Source organism: Pseudophryne corroboree, chromosome 7 (assembly GCF_028390025.1).
Source record: "Pseudophryne corroboree isolate aPseCor3 chromosome 7, aPseCor3.hap2, whole genome shotgun sequence".
NCBI lineage: Eukaryota > Metazoa > Chordata > Amphibia > Anura > Myobatrachidae > Pseudophryne > Pseudophryne corroboree.
In genome coordinates, this window is record NC_086450.1 from 108270702 (window position 1) to 108292512 (window position 21811).

Below are 21811 nucleotides of genomic sequence, written 5' to 3' on the forward strand. Positions count from 1 at the left end.
AGCTTAAGTCTTTTCATTTTTCTAGCGAGAGGCTGAGTGCTTCCATCCTCATGTGAAGCTGAACCACTAGCCATGAACATAGGCCAGGGCCTCAGCCGTTCCTTGCCACTCCGTGTGGTAAATGGCATATTGGCAAGTTTACGCTTCTCCTCCGACGATTTTATTTTAGATTTTTGAGTCCTTTTTTTACTGATATTTGGTGTTTTGGATTTTACATGCTCTGTACTATGACATTGGGCATCGGCCTTGGCAGACGACGTTGATGGCATTTCATTGTCTCGGCCATGACTAGTGGCAGCAGCTTCAGCACGAGGTGGAAGTGGATCTTGATCTTTCCCTATTTTTGGAACCTCAACATTTTTGTTCTCCATATTTTAATAGGCACAACTAAAAGGCACCTCAGGTAAACAATGGAGATGGATGGATACTAGTATACTTATGGATGACGAGCGACTGGCGACACAGAGGTAGCTACAGCCGTGGACTACCGTACTGCGTCTGCTAGTATAGACTGGATGATAATGATATAAAAAATATATATATATATCACTACTGCAGGACAGGTATATATTGTATAATGATGGACCTGCTGGACACTGTCAGCACTGCAGACTCCTAAACTACTAGTATGAAGAAGATAGAAAAAAAAAACCACCACAGGTAGGTATACAATTATGGACGAGCGACTGCCGACACAGAGGTAGCTACAGCCGTGGACTACCGTACTGCGTCTGCTTGTATAGACTGGATGATAATGATATAAAAAATATATATATATCACTACTGCAGGACAGGTATATATTGTATAATGACGGACCTGCTGGACACTGTCAGCACTGCAGACTCCTAAACTACTAGTATGAAGAAGATAGAAAAAAAAAAACCCACCACAGGTAGGTATACAATTATGGACGAGCGACTGCCGACACAGAGGTAGCTACAGCCGTGGACTACCGTACTGCGTCTGCTAGTATAGACTGGATGATAATGATATAAAAAATATATATATATCACTACTGCAGGACAGGTATATATTGTATAATGACGGATCTGCTGGACACTGTCAGCACTGCAGACTCCTAAACTACTAGTATGAAGAAGATAGAAAAAAAAAAAAACACTACAGGTAGGTATACAATTATGGACGAGCGACTGCCGACACAGAGGTAGCTACAGCCGTGGACTACCGTACTGCGTCTGCTAGTATAGACTGGATGATAATGATATAAAAAATATATATATATCACTACTGCAGGACAGGTATATATTGTATAATGACGGACCTGCTGGACACTGTCAGCACTGCAGACTCCTAAACTACTAGTATGAAGAAGATAGAAAAAAAAAAACACCACAGGTAGGTATACAATTATGGACGAGCGACTGCCGACACAGAGGTAGCTACAGCCGTGGACTACCGTACTGCGTCTGCTAGTATAGACTGGATGATAATGATATAAAAAATATATATATATCACTACTGCAGGACAGGTATATATTGTATAATGACGGACCTGCTGGACACTGTCAGCACTGCAGACTCCTAAACTACTAGTATGAAGAAGATAGAAATATAATGAATGACGGACCTGCTGGACACTGTCAGCAGAATGCGTTTATATATAGAATAAAAAAAAAAAACACCACACGAGTGTTTAACTTTTTCAGTCAGACAATATACTGGTGGTCACTGCTGGTCAGTCACACTGGCACTCTGGCAGCAAAAGTGTGCACTGTTAAATATGTACTCCTGCTATAACTGCTCCCCAGTCTCCCCCACAATTAAGCTGTGTGAGCAGTGAGCACTACTCAGCACAGTCAGATATACATAGATGATATTATCATGCAGCACACTGAGGCTGAGCACAGATATGGTATGTGACTGTGTATCGTTTTTTTTCAGGCAGAGAACGGATTATATTAAATAATAAATAAAACTGGTGGTCACCACTAGTATAACTATCAGCAAAACTCTGCACTCTCTGAGTACTCCTAATGCTCCAGTAAATCAAGTGTCTCACTCTCTATCTAAACGGAGAGGACGCAGGCACGTCCTCTCCCTATCAATCTCAATGCACATGTGAAAATGGCGGCGACGCGCGGCTCCTTATATAGAATCCGAGTCTCGCGATAGAATACGAGCCTCGCGAGAATCCGACAGCGGGATGATGACGTTCGGGCGCGCTCGGGTTAGCCGAGCAAGGCGGGAAGATCCGAGTCTGCCTCGGACCCGTGTAAAAAGCGTGAAGTTCGGGGGGGTTCGGATTCCGAGGAACCGAACCCGCTCATCTCTACTATTTATGCCTTTTAAAAAAATGTAGTCTATGGATTTGCACATTTCGTCTTGTAATTGTCCTCCTGGCTTTTGTGTTTTGCATTAAAATTAGAGATGAGCGGATTCGGTTTTACTCGGTTTTACTCGGTTCTCAAAACCGAATCTTATTGGCTATCCAAAACACGTGACATCCGTGAGCCAATAAGATTCGGTTTTGAGAACCGAGTAAAACCGAGTAAAACCGAATCCGCTCATCTCTAATTAAAATCATATCATCTAGGCAAGACTATTAAATTCCATTGCTACTGGATTTGATACAGTACTGCTCTTTGACTATAATGATATCCAATACACTGAGCAAAGCTTAGCGATATTGTTTCCGACGGCAACAAAAATAAACACTTGTGCCTAGATTATATAAATTATTGGTGGAAACTTGGGGTGATTACAATAGGGTGACTGCGGATGTAAAAGTGACTGTTAGGCCACACACAGAGTCCTTAACCAGGGTGCTGGGTTTAGGTAAACAGCAGTAACAGGATATGAAGGAACACAATGGTGATACAGGGGTTAATATTGGGTGGTATCAAACAGTGCTAAATGCATGTACAGTATTAGATGTCTCACCCCAGGAATCAAGTACTGTGCCTCCACACAGTGCTGTATCACTAGCGATGGTCAGCAACCATGGATGGTTAATTACTGATGGTAGATGATTTTGCCATCAATGGCGGAGCTCAAAAGGTTCTCCTTTGTACTGGGTCATGGAGCCTAACCTTGCCCCTGATGCAACTCGTGAAGTTTCCCCCCCACCTCTGATTAACCCGCTGAGTAATAAAGCAGAGATGACCATCGATGGGTGAAAGCATCTATGGATCCTTGCCGATGGTTTCATACCATCGAGGTTAACCACAAATTGTACAATTGGTGTTGACCATTGATGGTTAACCCACCGATGGCCATCCCAGTATCACTCTTACACAGAGAAGACTGCGGTCACATATATAGTCACACATCAGGTTGGAGGTTGCATCTCCCTGCAGACTCTGGGTCCCAGTGCCCAGCATGAATGCACAGAGTGGAGGCAGTGCCAGAGTGCACTGCTCTCTAGCAATGCTAATATTACAGATGTCGATGATGTGACAAGTGGCATAGACGTTTGCAAAAATATGGAAGCATACAAAAACAGAATTAAACATTATTTCATGATGTTAGGACATTGGGCCTAATTCAGACCTGATCCTAGCAGCAAATTTGTTAGCAGATGGGCAAATCCATGTGCACTGCAGGGGCGGGGGTGGGGGTGGGGTGGATATGAGATATAACATGTGCAGAGAGAGTTAGATTTGGGTGGGTTATATTGCTTCTGTGCAGGGTAAATATTGGCTGCTTTATTTTTACACTGCAATTTAGATTTCAGTTTGAACACACCCCACCCAAATCTAACTCTCTCTGCACATGTTTTATCTGTCCTTCCCTGCAGTGCACATGGTTTTGCCCAACTGCTAACAAATTTGCTGCTACGATCAGGTCTGAATTAGGCCCTTTGTGGGGTATTTTCACTTAGCCAAGAGTCTTACTGAAGGAGGATAGTCTCCGTTTTTTAACACCGGGAGTTATTCAATAAACCCATAGATAACTTGTTAATACATAGGTTTTGGGTTAAGTGCCTCGATGATATTGGTTAACACACTTGCGGCGCAGCGGTAAGCGCATAAAGCACTACTTACTGCAGATTTACAGTAAATTTGCATCTCAGGAGGGTGCAGAAACCCACGTAACTGCGGTCTTACCACGTGCTGCAACTGAATAGCTCCAGGTCTGCGACAAGCCCGTGCAAGCTCCACGGCTGTATGACTATACAGTATCTATAACAATTATATATGGTGGGCTGGTAAAATACAACAATACCAAATGCAACCAACTTCAAGTTACAGTGTCACGAGAATATGTCATGTACCATTTAAGATAAGAACTACAGGAAACAATTTATACGTACAGATTATACACCATCAATAAGAACACAGCACAAAAATACATCATGCCAACAACTTTTACTCCAGCATCTTTATACTAAAGAGCATAAAGTAATACAGTCTGTCATCTGCACAAGTCCTACTGATGTTCATTCTAGAAATGCCCAGAAACCTGGTGACTTCATCAGCTCATGGGAGCACCTTCCAGAGCACATGTACACTATGAATCTTATGAGATGTTGCCAACTTGCCCAACATAGAGTCTCCTTTACCAAAGCCAAAAATATAGATGTATTCTTCAATGTATGTTATTTATATAGTAATACAAATTGATATATATATATATATTAGAGATGAGCGCCTGAAATTTTTCGGGTTTTGTGTTTTGGTTTTGGGTTCGGTTCCGCGGCCGTGTTTTGGGTTCGACCGCGTTTTGGCAAAACCTCACCGAATTTTTTTTGTCGGATTCGGGTGTGTTTTGGATTCGGGTGTTTTTTTCAAAAAACCCTAAAAAACAGCTTAAATCATAGAATTTGGGGGTCATTTTGATCCCATATTATTATTAACCTCAAAAACCATAATTTCCACTCATTTTCAGTCTATTCTGAATACCTCACACCTCACAATATTATTTTTAGTCCTAAAATTTGCACCGAGGTCGCTGGATGACTAAGCTAAGCGACCCTAGTGGCCGACACAAACACCTGGCCCATCTAGGAGTGGCACTGCAGTGTCACGCAGGATGTCCCTTCCAAAAAACCCTCCCCAAACAGCACATGACGCAAAGAAAAAAAGAGGCGCAATGAGGTAGCTGACTGTGTGAGTAAGATAAGCGACCCTAGTGGCCGACACAAACACCGGGCCCATTTAGGAGTGGCACTGCAGTGTCACGCAGGATGTCCCTTCCAAAAAACCCTCCCCAATCAGCACATGACGCAAAGAAAAAAAGAGGCGCAATGAGGTAGCTGTGTGAGTAAGATTAGCGACCCTAGTGGCCGACACAAACACCGGGCCCATTTAGGAGTGGCACTGCAGTGTCACGCAGGATGTCCCTTCCAAAAAACCCTCCCCAATCAGCACATGACGCAAAGAAAAAAAGAGGCGCAATGAGGTAGCTGTGTGAGTAAGATTAGCGACCCTAGTGGCCGACACAAACACCGGGCCCATTTAGGAGTGGCACTGCAGTGTCACGCAGGATGTCCCTTCCAAAAAACCCTCCCCAATCAGCACATGACGCAAAGAAAAAAAGAGGCGCAATGAGGTAGCTGTGTGAGTAAGATTAGCGACCCTAGTGGCCGACACAAACACCGGGCCCATTTAGGAGTGGCACTGCAGTGTCACGCAGGATGTCCCTTCCAAAAAACCCTCCCCAATCAGCACATGACGCAAAGAAAAAAAGAGGCGCAATGAGGTAGCTGTGTGAGTAAGATTAGCGACCCTAGTGGCCGACACAAACACCGGGCCCATTTAGGAGTGGCACTGCAGTGTCACGCAGGATGTCCCTTCCAAAAAACCCTCCCCAATCAGCACATGACGCAAAGAAAAAAAGAGGCGCAATGAGGTAGCTGTGTGAGTAAGATTAGCGACCCTAGTGGCCGACACAAACACCTGGCCCATCTAGGAGTGGCACTGCAGTGTCACGCAGGATGGCCCTTCCAAAAAATACTCCCCAAACAGCACATGACGCAAAGAAAAAAAGAGGCGCAAGCTCTTCCCGTCCAGTGTTGGGAAGGTCAGGCATCGCAACCGACACAATTGGACTCTCCTTTGGGATTTGTGATTTCGAAGAACGCACAGTTCTTTGCTGTGCTTTTGCCGCAAGTCTTGTCTTTTTTCTAGCGAGAGGATGAGTGCTTCCATCCTCATGTGAAGCTGAACCACTAGCCATGAACATAGGCCAGGGCCTCAGCCGTTCCTTGCCACTCCGTGTGGTAAATGGCATATTGGCAAGTTTACGCTTCTCCTCCGACAATTTTATTTTAGGTTTTGGAGTCCTTTTTTTACTGATATTTGGTGTTTTGGATTTGACATGCTCTGTACTATGACATTGGGCATCGGCCTTGGCAGACGACGTTGCTGGCATTTCATCGTCTCGGCCATGACTAGTGGCAGCAGCTTCAGCACGAGGTGGAAGTGGATCTTGATCTTTCCCTAATTTTGGAACCTCAACATTTTTGTTCTCCATATTTTAATAGGCACAACTAAAAGGCACCTCAGGTAAACAATGGAGATGGATGGAAACTAGTATACAATTATGGACGGACTGCCGAGTGCCGACACAGAGGTAGCCACAGCCGTGAACTACCGTACTGTACTGTGTCTGCTGCTAATATAGACTGGTTGATAAAGAGATGTCGTAGTATGTATGTATAAAGAAGAAACGAGTGTTTAAGTTTTTCAGGCAATCACAATATAGTATACTACTAACTATACTGGTGGTCAGTGTGGTCAGGTCACTGGTCAGTCACACTGGCAGTGGCACTCCTGCAGCAAAAGTGTGCACTGTTTAATTTTAATATCATATGTACTCCTGGCTCCTGCTATAACCTATAACTGGCACTGCAGTGCTCCCCAGTCTCCCCCACAATTATAAGCTGTGTGAGCTGAGCACAGTCAGATATATAATATATACATAGATGATGCAGCACACTGGGCTGAGCAGTGCACACAGATATGGTATGTGACTGTCTTGTACTCCTGGCTCCTGCTATAACCTATAACTGGCACTGCAGTGCTCCCCAGTCTCCCCCACAATTATAAGCTGTGTGAGCTGAGCACAGTCAGATATATAATATATACATAGATGATGCAGCACACTGGGCTGAGCAGTGCACACAGATATGGTATGTGACTGAGTCACTGTGTGTATCGTTTTTTTCAGGCAGAGAACGGATATATTAAATAAAACTGCACTGTCTGGTGGTCACTGTGGTCAGTCACTAGTAAACTCTGCACTCTCTTCTACAGTACTCCTAAGCTCCAGTAAATCAGGTCAATCTCTCTCTCTCTCTCTCTCCAAATCTAAATCACTGTACTCCCTAACAGCTGCTCCCCGTCCCCAATCCTCCCCACAATTATAACTAAGTCACTCAGTCTTTACTCTTTTCTACTATAACGGAGAGGACGCCAGCCACGTCCTCTCCCTATCAATCTCAATGCACGTGTGAAAATGGCGGCGACGCGCGGCTCCTTATATAGAATCCGAGTCTCGCGATAGAATCCGAGCCTCGCGAGAATCCGACAGCGTCATGATGACGTTCGGGCGCGCTCGGGTTAACCGAGCAAGGCGAGAAGATCCGAGTCGCTCGGACCCGTGAAAAAAAACATGAAGTTCGTGCGGGTTCGGATTCAGAGAAACCGAACCCGCTCATCTCTAATATATATATGTATATACTGTTTTAAAAGTTTTACTATTAGGAAGCCATCTGATTGGCTCCAAATTTATTCTGCAGCAGGACAACAACCCTAAACATACAGTCCATGTCATTAAAAACTATCTTCAGCGTAAATAAGAAGAAGGAGTCCTGGAAGTGATGATATGGTCCCCATAGAGTCCTGATGTCAACATCATCAAGTCTGTCTAAGATTACTTGAAGAGACAAAACTGATTTGAGCAAGCCTACATCCAGAGATCATCTGGTTAGTTCTCCAAGATGTTTGGAACAACCTCCCGGTAGAGTTCTTTAAATACTGTGCAAGAGTGCCTAGAAGAATTGACGCTGTTTTAAAGGCAAGGGGTGGAGTATTGATTTGATCTTCCATTCTCTTCTATTCATGTACTTTGCATTTTGTTAATAGTTAAAAATAAACTAACAATTCTATTTTTTAATGCATTCTTACTTTGCAGCATAATTTTTTCCACACCTGCCTTAAACTTTTGCACAGTACAAGGGCCCTCATTCCGAGTTGTTCGCTCGCAAGCTGCTTTTAGCAGCATTGCACACGCTAAGCCGCCACCTACTGGGAGTGAATCTAAGCTTAGCAAAATTGCGAACGAAAGATACGCAATATTGCGAAAAGATTTATCTGTGCAGTTTCTGAGTAGCTCGAGACTTACTCTTCCAGTGCGATCAGTTTAGTGCTTGTCGTTCCTGGTTTGACGTCACAAACACACCCAGCGTTCGCCCAGATACTCCTCCGTTTCTCCAGCCACTCCCGCGTTTTTCCCAGAAACGGTAGCGTTTTTTCACACACCCCCATAAAACGGCCAGTTTCCGCCCAGAAACACCCACTTCCTGTCAATCACACTCCGATCACCAGAACGAAGAAAAAACCTCGTAATGCCGTGAGTAAAATACCAAACTTCTTAGCAAATTTACTTGGCGAAGTCGCAGTGCGAATATTGCACATGCGCAATTAGCGGAAAATCGCTGCGATGCGAAGAAAATTACCGAGCGAACAACTCGGAATGAGGGCCAATATACTGTATATATATATATATATATATGGAATAAACTGACCACGTTGTTACCTGCTTAAGACGCCTGTTTGAGTGCCGCCTCTTTTCCTCACCTATATATATATATATATATATATATAAAGATATCGATTTACCCTTATCCTGCGCTATGTTGGGGCTGCACCTCTAGAATAACTCTACTTCTAGAAAAGGGTTCAAGAGAACACAGAGAAAACAAATTCAGAGGGAGCACAATAAAGAGTGATCATTGTTATAAAAAACAATATAATAATCAAATTAAAATCCAACCAGCAACCGAATACATAAAATATAAAAATGTATTATATAATTATTACAAAATCATGACAAATGGACAAATAGACAAACCCCTAGAAGACTGGTAATTTCTGGGGCTTGCTGTCCTTTAAGAAGAGAATTAATCTCTGTACCCGACGCGTTTCGTCCTTATAGGGACTTCATCAGGGAAAATCGGTTTGGAGAGGAAGCTCTTTAGAAGCCACCATCCAAAAATTATCTAAACTGTTCTCAAATGGTGAGGCAAATACGCAGTGGAGCTGGATATTATAGTACTACTGATGAATTATAAGGAATGGGATCCCAGGAGTGGCCCCACTTCACCAATTCTAGAACCTTATAGTGAGCAAAATGTGATTATGTGCAAAGTGCGATTCTATTTCAATGGATAAACATGTCCTTCTTTTTAAATTCAGAAGTGGTATAATATCCCACAAAAGATGTGCTAAGATTAGGGGTGCAAATTTATGAGGCTCCAGCAAGATGTGAGTCTGTCTCCTCCCAAATGGACAAGTATTTGCATTACAAAGGAAGTTATGCAGTGAAAACAACACTTAGGGTGAAAATATATATACACACACAATATTGAAGTTTATGTGCTCCTATAGGTGGATCAGGATCAGTATGAAATACCTACAGTCAAAATCCCGATGGTCACAATCCCGACAGCTATTGACCGACGGTCAAAATCCCGACATGATCAAAATCCAGACATGGACAAAATACCGACATTCAAAATACCGACGTGTAAAATGTCAACAGGTCAAAATGCTGACACGAGTTTTTCATTGTTTTTTTGTGTGTATGCCGACATAGGTCGACATGGACACCATATAAGTGTACCACGTCCCCTTGCATGGCTCGCGCGCTTCGGGCACGCTGCGCTCGGCACACTATTATATTCCCCCTCCAGGTCCACTGGGATGGTAAAGTATGAACAAGTCGGTTTCAATGAAAAAATCATGAAAAACTTATGTCGACATTTCGACCTGTCGATATTATAAATGTCGGTATTTTGTCCTTGTCAGTATTTTAAATGTCGGTATTTTTTGACCATGTCAGGATTTTGACCTTGTTGGAATTTTGACCTTCGGTCAATTGCTGTCAGTTTTTTGACCGTCGGGATTTTGATTGTTGGTAAATTGACTGGATCCCGGTGGATCAATAGATATTCCATACAATTACAGTCAGTGCAATGTCACCTGCAGCTGATGCAATGTGCCTCTGGCCTGCTGTATGTTACCAGACAGTGTAGCAGAGTTTAGGCTTACCCCTCAGTGCAGACAGCATGGTACCATACAGTGTAACAGAGTTTAGGCTTACCCCTCAGTGCAGACAGCATGGTACCATACAGTGTAGCAGAGTTTAGGCTTACCCCTCAGTGCAGACAGCATGGTACCATACAGTGTAGCAGAGTTTAGGCTTACCCCTCAGTGCAGGCAGCATGGCACCATACAGTGTAACAGAGTTTAGGCTTACCCCTCAGTGCAGACAGCATGGTACCATACAGTGTAACAGAGTTTAGGCTTACCCCTCCATGCAGGCAGCATGTTACCACAGAGTGTAGCAGAGTTTAGGCTTACCCCTCAGTGCAGACAGCATGGCACCATACAGTGTAACAGAGTTTAGGCTTACCCCTCAGTGCAGACAGCATGGTACCATACAGTGTAACAGAGTTTAGGCTTACCCCTCAGTGCAGACAGCATGGTACCATACAGTGTAACAGAGTTTAGGCTTACCCCTCAGTGCAGACAGCATGGTACCATACAGTGAGTGCAGGGCCGGCTCGAGGCATGTTCGACTCGAGCGGCCGCGCAGGGCGCCACACTTAAAGGGCGCCGCGCGCTGGCGCCGCCATGTCGGAGCCTGGAGCCGGCCCTGATCTCCCCTGCTGTCCTCCCGCTGTGTGTGCTGTGTGCGCTATGCGGCGCCGGCGTCTGATGTCAGACACCGGCGCCGCACAGCGCGCACAGTTCTGTGTCAGACAGCGGCGCGCACAGCAGCACTCCCCCTCCCTCGGCACAGCAGGTACTGGGGGGCCTGGGGGCATATGTGGCACTGTGGGGGGCATTTATCTGGCACTGTGGGGGCATTTATCTGTGCACTGTGAGGGGGCATTAATGTATCAGGCACTGTGGGGGCATTTCTGGCACTGTGAGGTCATGTATCTATCTGGGACTGTGGGGGCATATCTGGCACTGGGGGGGGGGCATTAATGTATCTGGCACTGTGGGGGACATTTATCTGGCACTGTGGGGGCATTTATCTGTGCACTGTGAGGGGGCATTAATGTATCTGGCACTGTGGGGGCATTTCTGGCACTGTGGGGTCATGTATCTATCTGGGACTGTGGGGGCATATCTAGCACTGGGGGGGCATTAATGTATCTGGCACTGTGGGGGACATTTATCTGGCACTGTGGGGGGCATTCATTTATCTGGCACTGTGGGGGGGGCATTAATGTATCTGGCACTGTGGGGGGGCATTTATCTGGCACTGTGGGGGCATTTATCTGTGCACTGTGAGGGGGCATTAATGTATCTGGCACTGTGGGGGCATTTATCTGGCACTGTGAGGGGGCATTAATGTATCTGGCACTGTGGGGTCATTTATCTATCTGGGACTGTGGGGGCATATCTGGCACTGTGGGGGGCATTTATATATCTGGCACTGTGGGGGGGTATTTATGTATCTGGCACTGTGGGGGGCATTTATGTATCTGGCACTGTGGGGGGGCATTTATGTATCTGGCACTGTGGGGGGCATTTATATATCTGGCACTGTGGGGGGCATTTATGTATCTGGCACTGTGGGGGCAATTATGTTTCTCGCACTGCTGGGGGGGCATGTCATGTGCATTTGGCACTGCTGGGGGGGCATGTCATGTGCATTTGGCACTGCTGGGGGGCATGTCATGTGCATCTGGCACGGCTGGGGGGCATGTCATGTGCATCTGGCACGGCTGGGGGGCATGTCGTGTCTAGCTGGCACAGCTGGGGGGCATATGATGTAGTGTTCCCATGTCTCAGTGCAATACCTGGCGCAAAGTGTCTAACGTGCTCTGCCTGGCGCAAAGTGTCTAACGTGCTCTGCCTGGCACAAAGTGTCTTAACGTGCTCTACCTGTCGCAGTGTGTATAGGAGGTTCTACCTGGTGCAATGTGTATTAGCTGCACTACTGTGTGGTGTAATGCGAATTGCCACTATTATGTGGCCGCGCCCCTTCCCCACAAAGCAACGCCCCTAAATTTTTGATGCGCGCCCTCGGCGCGCAAGGTCCATGGTTTTGAACGGGGCAACAAGCATTACAGTATGTACATAATTTTTCCCTTCTAACTTAAATATGTGCCCTCCCAAATGCAAAATGTGCCCTCCCCGTGATCAGCACCCCTGCCCTAAAAAAATCCTAGAGTGAACACTATCATGTGTAGCTGGCACTGCTGGGGGGCATATCATGTGTAGCTGGCACTGCAGCAGGGCATGTCCTGTCTATCTGGCACTGCTGGGGGGCATGTCGTGTAGCTGGCACTGCTGGGGGCATGTCATGTGTAGCTGGCACTGCTGCGGGGCATGTCATGTCTATCTGGCACTGCACTACTGTAGACATTATGTGTAGCTGGCACTATACTGGAGACATTGTGTGTAAGGAACACTACTGTAGCTGTTATGTGTAATGCTGCTAATTGTGTGCGTAGAGGGGGTGTGAAAATATATTTATTTATAGTGTGATAATATGAAGTTGTGAGGCCCCGCCCACTTTTTCAGAGGGAAATAGAGTATGGGAGGGGGCGCTTTTACATTTTCTCGCACAGGGTGCTAGTAGGCCTGGAGCCGGCCCTGAGTGAGTGTAGCAGAGTTTAGGCTTACCCCTCAGTGCAGGCAGCATTGTACCATACAGTGTAGCAGAATTTAGGCTTACCCCTTAGTGCAGGCAGCATGCTACCATACAGTGAGTGTAGCAGAGTTTAGGCTTACCCCTCAGTGCAGGCAGCTTGGTACCATACAGTTAGTGTGGCAGAGTTTAGGCTTACCCCTTAGTGCAGGCAGCATGGTACCATACAGTGTAGCAGAGTTTAAGCTTACCCCTCCGTGCAGGCAGCATGGTACCATACAGTGAGTGTAGCAGAGTTTAGGCTTACCCCTCAGTGCAGGCAGTATGTTATCATACAGCATAGCAGAGTTTAGGCTTACACCTCATTGCAGGCAGCATGGTACCATACAGTGAGTGTAGCAGAGTTTAAGCTTACCCCTCCGTGCAGGCAGCATGGTACCATACAGTGCAGCAGAGTTTAGGTTACCCCTCAGTGCAGGCAGCATGTTATCATACAGCATAGCAGAGTTTAAGCTTACACCTCAGTGCAGGCAGCATGGTACCATACAGTGAGTGTAGCAGAGTTTAAGCTTACCCCTCCATGCAGGCAGCATGGTACCATACAGTGTAGCAGAGTTTAGGCTTACACCTCATTGCAGGCAGCATGGTACCATACAGTGTAGCAGAGGTTATGACCTCCCCTCAGTGCAGGCAGCATGGTACCATACAGTGAGTGTAGCAGAGTTTAAGCTTACCCCTCCGTGCAGGCAGTATGGTACCATACAGTGTAGCAGAGTTTAGGCTTACCACTCAGTGCAGGCAGCTTGGTACCATACAGTGAGTGTGGCAGTGTTTAGGCTTACCCCCTAGTGCAGGCAGCATGGTGCCATACAGTGTAGCAGAGTTTAAGCTTACCCCTCCGTGCAGGCAGCATGGTACCATACAGTGAGTGTAGCAGAGTTTAAGCTTACCCCTCCGTGCAGGCAGCATGGTACCATACAGTGCAGCAGAGTTTAGGCTTACCCCTCAGTGCAGGCAGCATGTTATCATACAGCATAGCAGAGTTTAAGCTTACACCTCAGTGCAGGCAGCATGGTACCATACAGTGAGTGTAGCAGAGTTTAAGCTTACCCCTCCATGCAGGCAGCATGGTACCATACAGTGTAGCAGAGTTTAGGCTTACACCTCATTGCAGGCAGCATGGTACCATACAGTGTAGCAAAGGTTATGACTACCCCTCAGTGCAGGCAGCATGGTACCATACAGTGAGTGTAGCAGAGTTTAAGCTTACCCCTCCGTGCAGGCAGCATGGTACCATACAGTGTAGCAGAGTTTAGGCTTACCACTCAGTGCAGGCAGCTTGGTACCATACAGTGAGTGTGGCAGTGTTTAGGCTTACCCCCTAGTGCAGGCAGCATGGTGCCATACAGTGTAGCAGAGTTTAAGCTTACCCCTCCGTGCAGGCAGCATGGTACCATACAGTGTAGCAGAGTTTAGGCTTACCTCAGTGCAGGCAGCTTGGTACCATACAGTGAGTGTGGCAGTGTTTAGGCTTACCCCTTAGTGCAGGCAGCATGGTACCATACAGTGTAGCAGAGTTTAAGCTTACCCCTCCATGCAGGCAGCATGTTACCACAGAGTGTAGCAGAGTTTAGGCTTACCCCTCAGTGCAGGCAGCATTGTACCATACAGTGTAGCAGAGTTTAGGCTTACCCCTCAGTGCAGGCAGCATGTTATCATACAGCATAGCAGAGTTTAGGCTTACACCTCATTGCAGGCAGCATGGTACCATACAGTGAGTGTAGCAGAGTTTAAGCTTACCCCTCCGTGCAGGCAGCATGGTACCATACAGTGCAGCAGAGTTTAGGCTTACCCCTCAGTGCAGGCAGCATGTTATCATACAGCATGGCAGAGTTTAAGCTTACACCTCAGTGCAGGCAGCATGGTACCATACAGTGAGTGTAGCAGAGTTTAAGCTTACCCCTCCATGCAGGCAGCATGGTACCATACAGTGTAGCAGAGTTTAGGCTTACACCTCATTGCAGGCAGCATGGTACCATACAGTGTAGCAGAGGTTATGACTACCCCTCAGTGCAGGCAGCATGGTACCATACAGTGAGTGTAGCAGAGTTTAAGCTTACCCCTCCGTGCAGGCAGCATGGTACCATACAGTGTAGCAGAGTTTAGGCTTACCACTCAGTGCAGGCAGCTTGGTACCATACAGTGAGTGTGGCAGTGTTTAGGCTTACCCCCTAGTGCAGGCAGCATGGTGCCATACAGTGTAGCAGAGTTTAAGCTTACCCCTCCGTGCAGGCAGCATGGTACCATACAGTGAGTGTAGCAGAGTTTAAGCTTACCCCTCCGTGCAGGCAGCATGGTACCATACAGTGCAGCAGAGTTTAGGCTTACCCCTCAGTGCAGGCAGCATGTTATCATACAGCATAGCAGAGTTTAAGCTTACACCTCAGTGCAGGCAGCATGGTACCATACAGTGAGTGTAGCAGAGTTTAAGCTTACCCCTCCATGCAGGCAGCATGGTACCATACAGTGTAGCAGAGTTTAGGCTTACACCTCATTGCAGGCAGCATGGTACCATACAGTGTAGCAAAGGTTATGACTACCCCTCAGTGCAGGCAGCATGGTACCATACAGTGAGTGTAGCAGAGTTTAAGCTTACCCCTCCGTGCAGGCAGCATGGTACCATACAGTGTAGCAGAGTTTAGGCTTACCACTCAGTGCAGGCAGCTTGGTACCATACAGTGAGTGTGGCAGTGTTTAGGCTTACCCCCTAGTGCAGGCAGCATGGTGCCATACAGTGTAGCAGAGTTTAAGCTTACCCCTCCGTGCAGGCAGCATGGTACCATACAGTGTAGCAGAGTTTAGGCTTACCTCAGTGCAGGCAGCTTGGTACCATACAGTGAGTGTGGCAGTGTTTAGGCTTACCCCTTAGTGCAGGCAGCATGGTACCATACAGTGTAGCAGAGTTTAAGCTTACCCCTCCATGCAGGCAGCATGTTACCACAGAGTGTAGCAGAGTTTAGGCTTACCCCTCAGTGCAGGCAGCATTGTACCATACAGTGTAGCAGAGTTTAGGCTTACCCCTCAGTGCAGGCAGCATGTTATCATACAGCATAGCAGAGTTTAGGCTTACACCTCATTGCAGGCAGCATGGTACCATACAGTGAGTGTAGCAGAGTTTAAGCTTACCCCTCCGTGCAGGCAGCATGGTACCATACAGTGCAGCAGAGTTTAGGCTTACCCCTCAGTGCAGGCAGCATGTTATCATACAGCATGGCAGAGTTTAAGCTTACACCTCAGTGCAGGCAGCATGGTACCATACAGTGAGTGTAGCAGAGTTTAAGCTTACCCCTCCATGCAGGCAGCATGGTACCATACAGTGTAGCAGAGTTTAGGCTTACACCTCATTGCAGGCAGCATGGTACCATACAGTGTAGCAGAGGTTATGACTACCCCTCAGTGCAGGCAGCATGGTACCATACAGTGAGTGTAGCAGAGTTTAAGCTTACCCCTCCGTGCAGGCAGCATGGTACCATACAGTGTAGCAGAGTTTAGGCTTACCACTCAGTGCAGGCAGCTTGGTACCATACAGTGAGTGTGGCAGTGTTTAGGCTTACCCCCTAGTGCAGGCAGCATGGTGCCATACAGTGTAGCAGAGTTTAAGCTTACCCCTCCGTGCAGGCAGCATGGTACCATACAGTGAGTGTAGCAGAGTTTAAGCTTACCCCTCCATGCAGGCAGCATGTTAACACAGAGTGTAGCAGAGTTTAGGCTTACCCCTCAGTGCAGGCAGCATTGTACCATACAGTGTAGCAGAGTTTAGGCTTACCCCTCCGTGCAGGCAGCATGATGGTACCATACAGTGTAGCAGAGTTTAGGCTTACCCCTCAGTGCAGGCAGCTTGGTACCATACAGTGAGTGTGGCAGAGTTTAGGCTTACCCCTTAGTGCAGGCAGCATGGTGCCATACAGTGTAGCAGAGTTTAAGCTTACCCCTCCATGCAGGCAGCATGGTACCATACAGTGTAGCAGAGTTTAGGCTTACTCCTCAGTGCAGGCAGCATGGTACCATACAGTGAGTGTGGCAGAGTTTACGCTTACCCCTTAGTGCAGGCAGCATGTTACTATACAGTGTAGCAGAGGTAAGGCTTACCCCTCAGTGCAGGCAGCATGGTACCATACAGTGAGTGTAGCAGAGTTTAAGCTTACCCCTCCATGCAGGCAGCATGGTACCATACAGTGTAGCAGAGTTTAGGCTTACCCCTTAGTGCAGGCCGCATGGTACCATACAGTGTAGCAGAGATTAGGCTTACCCCTCCGTGCAGGCAGCATGGTACCATACAGTGAGTGTAGCAGAGTTTAGGCTTACCCCTCAGTGCAGGCAGCATGTTATCATACAGCATAGCAGAGGTTAGGCTTACACCTCATTGAGGGCAGCATGGTACCATACAGTGTAGCAGAGGTTAGGACTACCCCTCAGTGCAGGCAGCTTGGTACCATACAGTGAGTGTGGCAGTGTTTAGGCTTACCCCTTAGTGCAGACAGCATGGTACCATACAGTGTAGCAGAGTTTAAGCTTACCCCTCCGTGCAGGCAGCATGGTACCATACAGTGTATTAGAGTTTAGGCTTACTCCTCAGTGCAGGCAGCATGGTACCATACAGTGAGTGTAGCAGAGTTTAGGCTTACCCCTTAGTGCAGGCAGCATGGTACATACAGTGTAGCAGAGTTTAAGCTTACCCCTCCATGCAGGCAGCATGTTACCACAGAGTGTAGCAGAGTTTAGGCTTACCCCTCAGTGCAGGCAGCATTGTACCATACAGTGTAGCAGAGTTTAGGCTTACCCCTCCGTGCAGGCAGCATGGTACCATACAGTGTAGCAGAGTTAAGGCTTACCCCTCAGTGCAGGCAGCTTGGTACCATACAGTGAGTGTGGCAGTGTTTAGGCTTACCCCTTAGTGCAGGCAGCATGGTGCCATACAGTGTAGCAGAGTTTAAGCTTACCCCTCCGTGCAGGCAGCATGGTACCATACAGTGTAGCAGAGTTTAGGCTTACTCCTCAGTGCAGGCAGCTTGGTACCATACAGTGAGTGTGGCAGTGTTTAGGCTTACCCCTTAGTGCAGGCAGCATGGTGCCATACAGTGTAGCAGAGTTTAAGCTTACCCCTCCGTGCAGGCAGCATGGTACCATACAGTGTAGCAGAGTTTAGGCTTACTCCTCAGTGCAGGCAGCATGGTACCATACAGTGTAGCAGAGTTTAGGCTAACCCCTCAGTACAGGCAGCATGGTACCATGCAGTGAGTGTAGCAGAGTTTAGGCTTAACCCTTAGTGCAGGCAGCGTTGTACCATACAGTGTAGCAGAGTTTAGGCTTACCCCTCAGTGCAGGCAGCATTGTACCATACAGTGTAGCAGAGTTTAGGCTTACCCCTCTGTGCAGGCAGCATGTTACCACAGAGTGTAGCAGAGTTTAGGCTTACCCCTCAGTGCAGGCAGCATGTTACCACAGAGTGTAGCAGAGTTTAGGCTTACCCCTCAGTGCAGGCAGCATTGTACCATACAGTGTAGCAGAGTTTAGGCTTACCCCTCAGTGCAGGCAGCATTGTACCATACAGTGTAGCAGAGTTTAGGCTTACCCCTCTGTGCAGGCAGCATGTTACCACAGAGGGTAGCAGAGTTTAGGCTTACCCCTCAGTGCAGGCAGCATTGTACCATACAGTGTAGCAGAGTTTAGGCTTACCCCTCTGTGCAGGCAGCATGTTAACATATAGTGTAGCAGAGTTTAGGCTTACCCCTCAGTGCAGGCAGCAGAGATCTGTCCCTTCTGTCATCACATTTGTTACATTCACTGAAGTAGAGGAGTAAGAAGGCATCCACAAGCACCCACACCAAAGACGTGGCCAAGACCACTTTGCAATAGATAAATCTTCTCATGTCCTTAATAAGATTCCCCTTGTCACACTACAGGAGAGCGAGCCACTGCTAAGAACAGTGCAAACCTCCCAGATATAATCCAGCATGAAAGCCCAGGAAAGGACATCCCAGCGTAATTAGCAGCAGAGACGACTGATGAACTTTTAAGTCTAATTTATGGCCTGGGGATTGTGAGGGATGCTAATTGCAATGCATTTGTCACGGCTGATGGGTCCAGCCTGGGCACCTTGATGCGCTTTTTCTGCAGCGGCTGGAGGTGACAGGGTGCAGGGAAGGAGAACTGGATGGAATTGCTGATGCTGTGTTGCCAGGTTACCTGAGAGAACAGGGGCTTCAGTCTTTCCTATGGATATGAATTGTTCAGCTCCCTTTTCTCCAATTGTGCCTTGTCTTTCTGTGGAATTAGCATCTCTTCTGCATGCATCCGTGCAAATACACACAGCCAGGAGGGATGGAGCACACAGCCTCCTTACATGACTGATTCCTCGCCAAGGAAGAAGAAGCCTTGAGATATGAACCAGGATTCAGAATGTAACCCAGCTCCTGATTGGATATGCCTCTCAAATCCTGATTGGGTGCAAAATATTCCCATTTTGGAAGAGCAGGAGATAATTTAGTTTATTGCTGCAGTTTGGGAAACAGAAGGTTAAACAGAGGGAGGTGGGGATGATGCTGGGCACCTTATGTGTCTGCAAATCAGCAGCATGTGGAGGTCAGGACTCAGGACCATGAGACTGGACAGCTGTCTGATAAACTAGGCACTATAGAGGTGACAAACTACTGTAGGTATATAATGAGGAGCAGTGGAGAAAGTAGGTACTGCATATCATACAATAATGTACCTGAGACTTCTGTGATAGACGGAACTATATTTAACTCCTTTATGACCAGAGAGGTATTTTGCACCACAATATCTGGAGCAATTTTTGCTTTTGATGGCTATTTTTTGGTTGTAGTTCCTCTAACCTAACTACATTTTAGATTTTATTTGTTAAATGAGGTAAGGCTAACATTTGGTAACAAACTGGGCTAAATATTACTGAAGTAAAAAAAATAAAAAAAATGAAAACACAAAATGTTCGCCTTTCCTGAATCCCCCCTCCCTCCCCCCCTTAATTACTTTTATGAATTTGCGCCTCTCTAGAAAATAACTCCAACATAGGTGGAAATGGGGGTGCATTTGCACAAATCAGGTCACAGCATATAAATCCAAAGCTGTATTTGTGCTGCAGAACAGGCATTTTTCTCCTTCAATATTATCCCTACCAACTGTTATACAGTAGATACTGATATCTATGTTATTTTCTGGGTCCACTGAAGTATATTGAGGTATCATAATTTGCTACTTATCAAGCTCAAAAAAATAAATAAAAAATACATGTAGCTGATGCCAGTTTCATGGAAAGAGCTATAGGAGTCTGAGGGTGGTATTCATGTGACCGGCGGTCGGGAGACCGACAGTCACATGACCTCCTCCACCATCCCGACCGCTCACTATCCCGATGGTCGGCATTCAGTAGCGATCGCCTCTGCCTGATTGACAGGCAGGGGTGGTCGCAGGGCGGGAGGGGGCTAGACGGCAGCGTTAAGCCACTGTTTAGGGGGTGCGGTCCGGCCAACGCAGACGTGGCCCGAACATTGGGGGGGAGGGGGTGCTGCGGCGGCTGTGTGATGTCTCAGCCAGTGGCAGCGACGAACAACTCCCGGCCAGCCGCAGGAGCTGTGCTGGCCGGGAGTTACTCCACAAATACAAAAGCATTGCCACTGTGCGATGCTTTTGTATTTGTGCAGGGGGAGCCGGACTGACATGCGGGGCAGACTAGCCCTGTGCTGGGCGTCCCCCCGCTTGTCAGGGAAGATGATCGTAGCTGTGCTAAATTTAGCACAGCTACAATCAACTCGGAATGACCCCCCATGGTCTCTCCTCTTTTCATTATTTTTCATGCATCTCTGAGCCATCACCACATCTAGGGGTACATGTACTAAGCAGTGATAAGAGCGGAGAAGTGAGCCAGTGGAGAATTTGCCCATGGCAACCAATCAGCACTGAAGTAACATCTATAATTTGCATACTATAAAATGATACAGAGCTGCTGATTGGTTGATGGGGACATTTCTCCACTGGCTCACTTCTCCACTCTTATCACTGCTTAGTAAATGTCCCCCCTAGAGAGGAAACCTAATTGTGAAAAAAAGACTCAGAACATGACAGGATAAGTATCTTTTTGGTTTCCTTTCCCCTCCACCTATCTTCATCCTCACAGACTGAGTAGCGCCATCTACTTCACAACTTCCACCTTTTCCACTTAAACATTTTGGACCAGACCGTGAAGTAAAGAGGCTGCCACCAAGTCAAGTGAAGCGCCAAGTAAACTCCCTAAATAAAATGTTGTAGTATCCTGTAAGTTATCTCCCACTGTCCTCAGAGTGGGCGGTGATTGGTATTTTGCCTTAGAATGTCTCTGTATCAGGTGAAGGCAAAAAGTTACTATTAATAATCCCAGCAGCGACTTGTAAATGTATTTTACAAATGTGGACCAGTACTAATCCCCCACCGGTTTCTCTAATCAGGCAGAGGCGATCGCAGCCCTGCTACGGCTTTCAGACGTCTGGCACGCGCCGGCGCAGTAGAGACCCATTCACTCGCTGCGACAAACAGCAGCGAGGGAACGGGTCAGAATGACCCCCATTGTGAACACTAAACAGAGACAGATGCATCACAGTCAGCGTGGATAACGTAAGTCAGTCTTTTATTTCTAGTTTACAAGCATTCTGCAATATAGTTAAAAGTTATACAGGTTGAGTATCCCATATCCAAATATTCTGAAATACGGAATATTCCGAAATACGGAATTTATTGAGTGAGAGTGAGATAGTGAAATCTTTGTTTTCTGATGGCTCAATGTACACAAACTTTGCTTAATACACAAAATAAAGATATTGCGGGTCATTCCGAGTTGATCGCTAGCTGCCGTTGTTCGCTGCGTAGCGATCAGTGAAAAAAAACGGCTAATCTGCGCATGCGTTTGCACTGCAATTCGCACGCGCGTCATACGGGTACAAAGTCCATTGTGGTTTTGCACTG

General features: G+C 46.9%; 1 protein-coding gene across 5 annotated transcripts in view; it reads right to left on the reverse strand.

Annotated features, from left to right (window-relative positions):
* The window catches only part of GALNT13 (polypeptide N-acetylgalactosaminyltransferase 13), a 770323-nt gene extending 751080 nt beyond the window's left edge, over positions 1–19243 (reverse strand). For all 5 annotated transcript variants that reach the window (XM_063933521.1, XM_063933520.1, XM_063933523.1 and 2 more), the window contains exon 1: positions 18585–19243. In XM_063933521.1, coding sequence (XP_063789591.1) covers positions 18585–18726 — 142 coding nt within the window. In that variant the 5' untranslated portion in view covers positions 18727–19243. The remainder of the gene's footprint in view (positions 1–18584) is intronic.
* Positions 19244–21811: the final 2568 nt, after the last annotated feature.